This window comes from Sceloporus occidentalis, unplaced genomic scaffold (assembly GCF_023333645.1).
Source record: "Sceloporus occidentalis isolate IW3139 unplaced genomic scaffold, rSceOcc1.0.p SCAF_122, whole genome shotgun sequence".
In the NCBI taxonomy this organism is placed as follows: Eukaryota; Metazoa; Chordata; class Lepidosauria; order Squamata; family Phrynosomatidae; genus Sceloporus; species Sceloporus occidentalis.
In genome coordinates this window covers 1087583-1098872 of record NW_028317102.1, presented here as the reverse complement: position 1 = coordinate 1098872, position 11290 = coordinate 1087583, and the positions used below count along the sequence as shown (strand labels likewise).

The following is an 11290-nucleotide window of genomic DNA, read 5'->3' as shown; positions in this document are numbered from 1 at the left end:
TTTGGGACGGGACACGGAGAGGCCGTTTCTGAACGCTTTTTGTGGGCCGTATATTGTGTGTAGAGCTGGATGGCTTACACGGACCTACGGAAACTCAAAGGGACCAACATACCTGCAACTGATGGGAAATAAACAGAGGATTGCAGATTCCTGTGTGTTTGTATAAAAATATCTTTATGTGTCTCTGTACACGAACAGCTGGTGAAACCTATAGAAGAATAAAGTAATTCCTTTATTACACTAAAGCACACAATTTTCGGGTAAAGGGGGTGATTTGTGTGCTTGGTCCGTCACCTTTACGCCACCTGTAATGGTTACAATGTGTGACAGAACTTAGTTCCACCTGTACATGTTGCTAGCGCCGTACAGGTGAAGAGTTCTATCCCCCGGTAAAAGCTCTTATTTCTGGGCCGGTTTAGGATCTAGTGAGCGCCAGAGCTCGTTGGACAGCGGGGTAGAGTGGCAAAATAGGGACTGTCCATCGGGACAGTTGGGAGGCATCGACACTCTGCCCAATCAGAAACATGAAACCTGCTCTCCTAATAAGACAAAATAGCTTAATTTGCGCAAATTTTGACCCACTATTGTGGGTTCGCGGATCGCGTGTCAGCGGTGATTGTCGTGCACAGTGAGTGGGAAGAGGATGTGGTTTTGTCTTCATGCAAATTATCACCGGAGCTTCTTATGGTCATTTTTCCCCCGAAGCGACTTCATGCTAAAAATGTTCTTAATATAGATAAAAAGGCGAAGTTTGGGGAACCCACAGAAATGACCCAAAATAAAAATCCTGCAAAAGAACTCTCAGCCGCCAGCTGACCGGGGGACTGCCGTTTTTAGAAATGTAGGAAAATCACACGAAATTATTTTATAGAACGGCACCCAAAAAAGGACATTGATTCCCGGGGCCGGACGGGTTAGACCAAGGTGGGCCTGGCACAGATGGTCAGTTGGGGCCTGTAGATTTCCAACAAGTCAATTGGCTCTAGCGAAGGCGGTCAATCGGTGACTTCAATTGTCAGACCAAGCGAGAAAAGTAAAGCTGCAGCTTGTTTTTTTTTTTTTTTTTTGGAGGACCCGAGGTTCAGGTGCTCTGCTGTGAAAAAAAAGGTGCCAAAATGTGTCTTAGGGGCCACCGTGGAACCAGATTCCCTTCTTTTCTTCAGGGGGCTGTACCCCCCCCAAAGAGATATGCAACCCCGCACACCGAGCCTAATGACTGCGATTAGAGCTGCCAAACATACCTCGGGGCTTTGAAGCTTTCCCTCTCTAAGCCAATGTTTGCCAAAAGGCAGAGCAACGAGTTCTGCTGCAGCTTCTACCTCAGGCGAGTGCTCTAAGTGCTTAAAGTTGGGAAAAAAAACTCTCCCGAAGATATAGCCCACCCCTTCCCTCTTACAAAAGCTACTTAACTATAGGGAAGAAATCATTTGCTGGTGAGGAATAATCATGCAAATCAGTTTAGTGAGACATGCTGCTGGTTATATGACGCGGGATTGACTACATTTCCAAGGCATGTTATTTAAGTGTTTCGAGTCCGTTCTGTGGTCCTCATCATCATACGTCTATGGAAAAGAAAGACAAGGAGAAGAAATGCACGACAACAAAACCTTGTATACCATATTCACTAACCATTAGCCTACCTCGCAAGCCCCTCTTTTTTAATGCGCCTCTTTTATGCAGATTTTTGCAACGATGTTCCATATATATTCCTTAACACCATAAAACAATAACAAGTGTATAAAGGTAAGGCGAGAGTCCACCTTTAACAGTTTCTACTCCTAAATGCAGAGCTGGCCCTGTATAATGAATAATATAATCAGCCTTCTGGCATCTTATCTCACTGCTTTGCTTTATGCTGTGGTATCCCAGGGCCTTACGGTTTAAATGCCACCCCGGGGCATGTATGTATTGAAGTCAGTAGAGTAAATTCACTGATGAGCTAATTAAGTGACGTCGCGGCTCGGCTAGGGAGTTTACAAGGCCGCGCTGGCGCTTTAAGGCCCACGGCTTAAGGTCACTCAGCACGCAGCCGGACACATCCAGCCAGCGGCCACAATCTGCAAGGTGCCATGATGGCCCATATCAGGACTCCCCGTCCACTTCCCCTCCAAAGATGGAGGTGTTCCCGGGTATGCCGATGGCCGGCCCTGAGCGGGATTATAACTTGTTTTTTATTTTCTTGAGTTGGGACCTGGGGGGACGGAAGAAGCTTTTCATTCATGGCTTTGTCCTTTTAAACATAAGCAGCTGGGGAGGTTAAGGTGGCAGGGAGCAGGCAGGATAATCAGGATTAGCATTCAGCGTCAGGATGCAGCTTCACGCGGATATTTTGAGATACAGAGAGGATCATATGCAAGCCGTACAAGTAAGACTGATCGGTTACCGATACGCGTCACATGCCTCCACCACATACCGTCACGGAGATAGACAGGGTATCATAAATTAATCATTATTTGTCTGTCATTGTCTGATCGCCTTAAATAATTCATAAAATATGAACGGACGGAGAAGGTACTGATGTCACATACACAGCGACAGTGAGGGACCGCAGGTGTCATAAACACTGCTGTCGTCACACAAACCCCCCAACTTCTCCGGCGGATCAGGATGCGGAGCTTAGGGGGTAGAATGTAACTCAAATTGATAGTGCTACTGTGCATGCGCAGCATGCATTCCCCGGGGTCCCAGACACCAGAGAATGAAATCGGGACTGTTGGATTCCGCCCCCGAATCCCACTGTCCTTCCTGACCTTTACCCCCGTCTGGAAAAGTGGGACAGAAGTAGAGCTGGTGGGTACAGCCTCACCAACAAAAAATGCATATAAAAGTACTTTAATGTGCATTATTTAAACGTTTTTTTTTTTTTTTTTAAAACAACTTCCCTTAGAGAGAAGCTGCAGCTCTAGCGCCCCCTGCCTTCTCCATTGTTTGAGGTTTTATTCAATGATTCGTTAGGTCTTCCCCGAGCCAGCACTGGCGGTATCCTTTGGGATGAATCACGAGCCGGGCGTCTCATCCAACATCAGCCCCTGACCTCACAGACGCTCTACTGGATGAACGGGCAAAAAATCCCACAGAAACTCCCCAAAATCTCGCGGAAAACCTTCCCAGAAGAGCGGAAGCCGTTATAGCTGCAAAGGACGGTCAGCTCTGTAGTAATGGCCATGGCTTTAGAACGGGATATGGAACAACCTCCTATAGGTGTGATGGCCCGGTGTACATATAGCGTATATACCCCCTTAGCATTATGGGGCATTAACCAAGGTGAGCGCTGATACACTAGATATACTGTAACCATATCGTGAACAGTAAATAAAAAGGAATTGGATGTTGGAATATTCACGAAAGCTTTTGTTTTATTATATGCCGGGCTGATTTCAAAAGGAGGAAGCAAATTCTCATTTCAGATAAATAAAAAGAAGCCGAATAATTTTAATTGACTGCCGCAGGCAGGAATCGCACGTCGCGGGGTCTTCTACTGATAGCGGCAAGCGGATCAACCTGTATGCAGCGCCACCTAGTGGCCAGAGGTGAGTATGCGGTTTCCCCTGATGGAGGCTCTTAATGTTATATTACATTTATTTATAATATGCAGTGGGGTTTATTCACTAAGAGGAGAGTTGGTAGGGGACTGTGCAAGAGAATTTTGGTTTTAACAGTCCAACGTCACTACTCATTACGAAGAGCCAACACTGGCAGGTTTCTCCAGCGAGTAGGGCTGAGCTGGCCCTGTATAATGTATAATTCAATGTCTAGGGAAAAAAAAATGGCACTGATTTAACTATACATTATACAGGGTCAGCCAAGCTCTCCCTGCAACAGAAGCTTCATGATGAATAGGACCCAAAAGTCCTACCTTACAGCGTAGGCTTTACTGAGAAATCCTATGTGACTATTGTCAGATATTTATGCGGTTCAGCATAAAAAGCGTGAGTCACTTCATGGGTTCATGGGAAGGGGTAACCTGTTATGTTATGTTTTTCAAAATTAATAAAAATAATTAGAAAATAAATAAAAATATTATTTTATTTGCACAATTTAACGTATTATACTGCTGTTTCTATACACATTATTGGGGCGTTTAGGGCTGTAGAACCCTGCGATACCCTCATACCCAGCAAACATTCTGACCTCCTAGAAAAGAGGGGGCATCAGGAGAGGAAAGATGGAGAGAGGGACTGGCACTTTTAAAGAGGGGCACTTAGTAGGTATACTTTAAAGTAAAATATATCTGAAAAGCTGACACTGTTAACCTGAATTTGTTTTAAAAGTTTTATCTCTAATCTAAATGAGCCAAACTTTGGAAGGCGACAGCCCCACCGGCACGGCCGGTGACAGCGAGGGCCGGCACATGGCGCTTCGTGATAGCCCCGTGCTCCTCGCTCACCGGCTGGCTGCTGTCTCCTGCGTTCTCATAATGATTTCCAGCCAAAGAATACAAATTGAAATGTAGAGAGACGGCCGGCGCGCCCCGCGGCAGCAATCAAGCTGTCCGAGACGGGTCACTCTAACCCCGCTCTGAGATGCGGCTGCCTGAGAAGAGATGTATGAAGAATAGATCGCTCTGAACTCGGACACTTAAGACATTTTTATATCGTTTCCGCAATTTGCCGAGAAAGATGAACGGCGTTTCGTGTGATTTTAAAGGGACAGCGAGTGATCGGAAACCAGCGGCTTTTAAAAGAGAGACCGGAGTTCGGATTTCATTCTCTGAATGTCCAATGTATATATATATATATATATATATATATATATAGTTGTTATTGTCATACATATGTATAACTTAACTATCGATATAATTTAATGCCGTCCAGTTTAACATAGAAACACAGAACTTTTCAGTACATCAGACCCATTTGGCTCATTTAGTCTTCCCCGTTTCTCCTGCTATAAAGACTCCGGCCTTAATCAGTCGTTGGTCTCGTCTTAGATTCAGGAGCCGTATGTCTATCCCATGCATGTTTAAATCCCCTCACTGTATTACCCTCTACCACTTCTGCTGGGAGGCTGTTCTACCTATCTACCCATCATAGCGGATGCCACATCAGCTGTCACACATTGGGGACATTTTATTGTGCGACACCCGAAAAAATAAGCTTTATAATAAATCTGTATTAGTCATTTACCATACACCAGCATCAGAGGTTCTATCAGGACACATCCCTGAGCTGATATGTTAACGGCTACTCTGGTATCCGCACGGGCCGGTCCTTCCCGGAAACTGACAACAAAGGCATGGTTGGCGTGCGCCCCGACACATGACTGAGCCAAGCAGAGACGCCCCGCGGAGACGGCGCTCCTTAAACACATCCGAGGACCCGCTCACAGACGCTTGGAGCAGATAAACTGCTTCTGCCCCCGGCTCGCGTTGCTGCCCCCTACCTGTCAGAATAATGGAGCGGGAGCCAAACTGCTAGTAGAAGACCGATAATCGTTAAATGCCTCATTAACCTTTTCCTCCCTCAGCTGGGGTTTGAGTTTAGAGATAATTTAGAGAATTAACTCATTTATTTTCTGTTTTTTGGGAGTCATCGCTGCCTCAAAGCTATTTGTCCACGGCGGGCAACTATTTCAGCCACAGATATTTGTGAATTGAATAAGGGCATTATATACGGATATACACGCATTGTCATTTATTAAGCACTAATAGACGGAATTATAGACTTACTTATTCTCGCAAGCACATTGGTATGCCCAAGGCCAACTACGATCCAAATACCACACGGGAGACAAAAACGCTTCCCCCCCCCCCCCCGCCGGCTTCAGATGGTACATTGAGAGATAATGTGAGCTCGGTGCCCGGTCTAACTAAAAGATGAGTGACAGCTCTTATTAGTCACAGTGGGTTTTCTTTTTTTTCCATCCCAGACACATAGGGTTAAACGGACATTCTGCTAATTCCAGCTAAATGAAATGCTAGCTCGTCTTCAAAAAAGGGTCCGATCTCCCAAACGGCTGACGACTTCTGGCAACGGACTATACCGTGCGGAAGATCCTCGCAGTCATCTGAATCCCTGGAACAGAATTTTTTTTTTTACCCACCTTTCAGAAGATTAAAGGCCATATTTTTTCCGTCATGCAGACCGCAACTCAATGGGCTTTTACCCCCCCAACCCCCGTAAAACATCAAAAACATCAGACAAGCTTGTATGAAACCTGATTATTCAAATTTATTAACATCGAGAATTTTCGGCAAAGATGTGTGTTAGTAGAGTGTGTGTGTACGTTCTTGTCTTCATTTTTTTTATTTTATTAGTTTTTCTTCTTTTTATTAACAAATAGAAAACATACTGTATACAACAGAGCAAACCCCTAACAGCACTAATGTATACACAAGGTAAAAATGATCGCCTTATCCAACATTAGAGACCCTGCGTCCGTTCCGATTTCACACCAGATACATTTTGGATTAGTTGTCCACCACCTTTATTTATATTTTTTTTTATCGTTTTATTCCCATAGGATGGCGCGTCCCGTTCCCCGTGGTATTAGCAATAGACTATTAATACAGAAATACCATTGTTACTCATAGTCCTTCCCCCCCACAAGTTTTAGTAGAAGGTTCCGGAGGATCATCATTGTAATGAACGTTACCATTTTTAACATACGAGGAATCAAGTTTTGTGGCACCATACAGGATTCTCCAAAATAACCCCCCCCCCTTACTCTAATATAACTCGGAAAAGAGAAAATATAACCTTCAAACATCTTCATTCTACAGATTTGAGCAAATATATACTTTTTTTTTTTCGTTCATCATCCTTGGAGCCCCCCAAATCTTTTTTTATGTCCCTCGCGCCAGGCGAGCGGCTCCGTACGGATGTGGACAGTAAAAAATAAAAGCTAAAGTTAAAAAGTATTTAAAAAGGAAAAACTAAACTAAAAAGACAAAAAAAAAATAGGGCTTTTTTTTTTTTGTGTGGAAATCTTGGTCCCTCGGTCTTCACCTGTAACGCTTCGAATCGTACACCCCAATTTCAGACTCCCGTGAGCATGTGGGAGCGCACAATGGGTGAGATGAGACATACACCAGCTATAAGTCCGAAGTCTCGAGACCACCCGGGGCTTCCTCCCAAGGAATTGTCCGTCGTTCCGTCGATTGTTCGGAGTATGAAAATAATGTGCTATTTTGTTTCCACCGGAGCGTTCCCTTCCCAGGGGCACAGAACAGAAATACAGGGATACTTACAGTCAGAATCCTCATTTTTTTTCTGCAGTTTTTCCCCATAGTGCCATAATTGTTTGGTTTTTTTTGTTCCATAAAAAAATAAAATAAAAATATAAAACAGAAAGAAAAAAGAAAACCAAAAAGGAATTGCTGCCGGAGGAGGGACGGCAGCTTGGTACATAAAACTTTGCTGAACGGACTTTTTTTTTTTCTTTTAAAAAAAAAAGAGAGAACAAAAAAAAACACTCTACAAAATAGATTAAAAATAAAAAAAAAAGGTGATCATTTTCATGTTACGCGTGCCGTAGGAGCAAGACCTGAATGGAAGGGGACGCGGGAATGAGTTGTGCTGATATCCCAAGCAAGTCTTGCAAAGCTTTGCATTTGTATTTTTTTTTTCTTGGTGAGACGGGAACAGCGCCTGTAGAAAAAGACCTGACGCAGGTTTACTGCTCCGGTGCCACGATCCCGACGCGTTTCGCCCAGCAAGGTTAGTGGTAGTTATGTTGCATAGTGGTCAAAGCTGCCCAAATACTCCAGCGCGGCTCTGTAGCACAGTTGATACTGGTCCTGCACGGAGAAGAATAAAGCGTCAGGCTAACCACGTATATCATCTGCAGCAAGTACCGATTTAAATGGCGGACCGGTCGAGCGTCCTCACCTCTGTCTGCACCATCGCTGGCCGCTGTGTCCTCAGGGTCTTCACTGTCTGGAACATGTCAACCACCCCTTCGTACCTCATGCGCTCCAGCACGATACTCAGCGTGATAAACACTCCGGTACGGCCCACGCCGGCACTGCGGAGGACAAGGCCGGTTAACGTTGTTTTTAACCATCTATGGGGTGAACTGGTTGCAAGATGTCCCAATAGCCCCAACCTCTACTCTTAGTTCATCTCTGATACTTACAAGGTTTCATGTTTAAAACCCGGTGGCAGAGAGCGACTGCTCAACATAGACCCAACAAGACTCAAAAGCAGAGAGGTGCAAACGCCTAACTTTTTGGTTCCCCCTTTACCCGGAGGGATGTGCAGGTGAGTTCAGTCTTTTCTACAGTACACTCACTCCTGGACTCTAAAAGCACCTATACTATAGCAGATATCCGATCGCGATCATTGTTAACGCTGTACCTGCAGTGGACCGTGATGGGTCCATCTTGTCCGAACTGCTCCTTGGTTTTGTGCACTTGCCCAATAAAGTCAATAAAACCTTCGCCCGTTTTCGGCACTCCCTGCTCCGGCCAGTCTGTGAACTGGAACTGTCTGATCGTCCGAGACTGGCCATCCTGCAGAGCAGAGGTCTGATTAGTTCCGGAATGTTGGAATCTCTTTTACTTTACATATATGAACAGTAAATACAATCATTTGAGCAAATATCACATGGTAACCGACCACGGTAAATTGCAAACATTAGATAAACCAACGTTAATGTAGCAATATTACATTAAACATTTTCAGTGCTATATTATAAGATTGTACAGCGCTGCAGAATATGATGGCACCATATAAAACAATAAATAATAATACCGTACTGTATTCCACCCTGTACTTAAATGTTATTATTAGTTATTAAATGTTATTATTTCCGCCGAAGGTTATATGATAAGGAAATGTCCTCATTAGTCTCTGTAGCGGCAGAGGTCAGCACTCACCCTGGCATCGGTCACTTTGAACTCGCGCAGGATGTACTGTGGCATGTTGTACTCGGCCATTGGGTCCACCACAAAATACTGGTACCTCGCTGAACGCTCCGCAGGCCAGTATTGGTGGCACTTCTCCTACACAGGTAATAAAATAATGTGATTAAGGATCCGGAGACTCTCACGCAGACAGAGCCGACATGCTTGTATGGATCCTAATAGAGGGATGCTGCTGGATTTCACTGATACTAAAGCAAAGACCCCACGAGATGCTGAAAAGCTCTACGATGGGAGTTTGGAGATGGCTGGATAACCATGAGACTACAACCTACATCAGGTAAGAAAAAGGTGGAGAATCGAGAATATTGGCTCATAAAGAGCGTGATAGACTGCTCGCTGCTGCCTTACAAGAATCAAGTACAGCGAGACCTCATAATCATATTATTAGAAAAAAACACTCATTTTCAATACGTCACGAGAGACGTCTAAGCTGCTTCTATGACAGACATGCCACCATCTACTATCGTTCGCTTCCTTACCCTTCCCATCTCTCGGAGCTTCGTCAGCATCACCACAATGGTAGAATTGTGCTCCCACAGCATGCGCCAGAAATCTTCGGTGGTCTCAGCCAGGGGACCCTGAGTTGCAATGTAACCCTTCTGTTGTCTGCAAAAAAAAAAAAAGAGTTAAAGGATTAAGGTCAGGGATGTGGCGTCCACAAGCTGCCGGACGCGATCCTGGTACCGGGTCCGTCCAGATATCGTGATTACGGAGAAGCGACCTTTACCTGTAGCCGTCGATGAAGCTGGCGTTGATGTAGTCGGAGCCTTCTACGCCACGAATGGGCTGCAGGCAGACGCGACTCAGCTCGTACGGCATTATGTTCACCAGTCTGTTTTTGAACTTGTTGCACGGGAGGTTGGCGCTGATGAATCGTGAAGTGTGGGCTTTAGAATTGGCCAACAGCTTAAACGGAAAGGGGAGGAAAAATAAATACAGTTAATAAAGAGCAGGCGGTCAGACGGGTTGTTCATGGAGCAACACCATACGATGCTAGCGCTCTAACAAGACCCAAGCTACAGTCTCCGCCACCTACTTTGAATTCGAGTTCCATGGCGGTGACGCTCTCGCCCGGAGGCACCTGAGACAGTTTCTGGATGTGTGCGAGCAGGCTGCGGGCCGGGACCTCCGTGTTCCCGCACATCACCGCTTCGAGCAAAGCCTCGTGGATGAATATATATTGGTCCTCTGTCTGCACCATGTAGTTGCGCTGGGCACGCATGCAGGTCACGTGACCGTAAATATCCACTGTTTTCTCCAGTTTGACCCGCTCCAGCATGGCGTCGATAACGACAAAACATCCCGTTCTGCCCACGCCGGCACTGCCAAGAAAAAAAAAAAAATGAAAATACCGATTAATCTGGTCCTACGGACAAACCACAGCTTTTCCCACTGGCTTGTATACATCCACGTTCTTATAACATAAAATAGGTCTATAGAAATATACTTCATAGACTAAACGCAAGCATCAGCATGTGCGTACCTGCAGTGTACAACCATAGGTCCGGCGTCCGGAGGGTTGCAAGCTTTGACCCTGCGCAGGAAGGCAAGGATTGGAGTGGGGTACTCTGGAACCCCGTGATCCGGCCACGCCATGAACTGGAATTGTCGAATCTCCCTCTTTTCGCTGGAGCCGTTCTGTGGAGTAGAGAGAGAGGTCACACGTTGTGTCATTCACCTAGAGGTCTATTCCCTACGGTCAGAGTTAAACCCCCGGGTTAAGATTCTCTGGTTAACATATCAAGGATGGTGCACCGGGGTTAGGACTGGTTTGAATTTTGACTCGGCTTCGCTTGAATGGCTCGGCAGATATGGAGGGGTCTCTTGGGACCGGCGACGCTACCCAACGGGGGAGCTTCCAGATATCTCAGTGTCATACAGTTCCAAAAAACTTGGCATCAAAAAAAGATTAATTTGGGTTGAACGCAGAGCCAAATAATCGATTTCCCAACGGCTTACGATGAAGGTCAACGTTGGTGTCCAGATCTGGGCCGCGTAAGCCAGGATTAAGCGCGGTCACCCCCTACTCTGGCAGTGGCCAGGATCGGTTACTGTCATCAGGTGGTTTATCGCACATCAAGAATTGAGTTTGTTCCGAATGAAGCTACTTTGGCTACGTAGCTGCCTGTGAGTAAAGCATTCCAGAGTTTGTTCTCTCGCATAAACCGGTTAAATAAAACAAGACCAATTAGCTGTAATAGCTGCTGCGAGGGACCTGCAATGCACTAAAAAAAAAAACATCAATCCAAGTGATAGGTACCCCGGAACTCGTTCAACCCAGAGCCGCTATCTGCATTTATTGTTTCTCTCATTAAGCTCAGTGCACCGTAAAATTATATTATAATTGAAAATTAAATTAAAGCATTACGGTCTTAATTTGATTGTCTACCTTCTACTGCAACATTTCTCTCCTTTATTCCCTGT

General features: G+C 45.3%; 1 protein-coding gene across 2 annotated transcripts in view; it reads right to left on the bottom strand.

The window, feature by feature from the left end:
- Positions 1-7669: 7669 nt before the first annotated feature.
- The window catches only part of LOC149282140 (receptor-type tyrosine-protein phosphatase F-like), an 82351-nt gene continuing 78730 nt past the window's right edge, over positions 7670-11290 (bottom strand). For both annotated transcript variants that reach the window (XM_089498568.1, XM_089498569.1), the window contains exons 27-34: positions 10350-10504; positions 9903-10188; positions 9594-9772; positions 9346-9472; positions 8819-8944; positions 8298-8452; positions 7830-7965; positions 7670-7738 (exon numbers count right to left, since the gene is read on the bottom strand). In XM_089498568.1, coding sequence (XP_089354694.1) covers positions 7670-7738; positions 7830-7965; positions 8298-8452; positions 8819-8944; positions 9346-9472; positions 9594-9772; positions 9903-10188; positions 10350-10504 — 1233 coding nt within the window. The remainder of the gene's footprint in view (positions 7739-7829; positions 7966-8297; positions 8453-8818; positions 8945-9345; positions 9473-9593; positions 9773-9902; positions 10189-10349; positions 10505-11290) is intronic.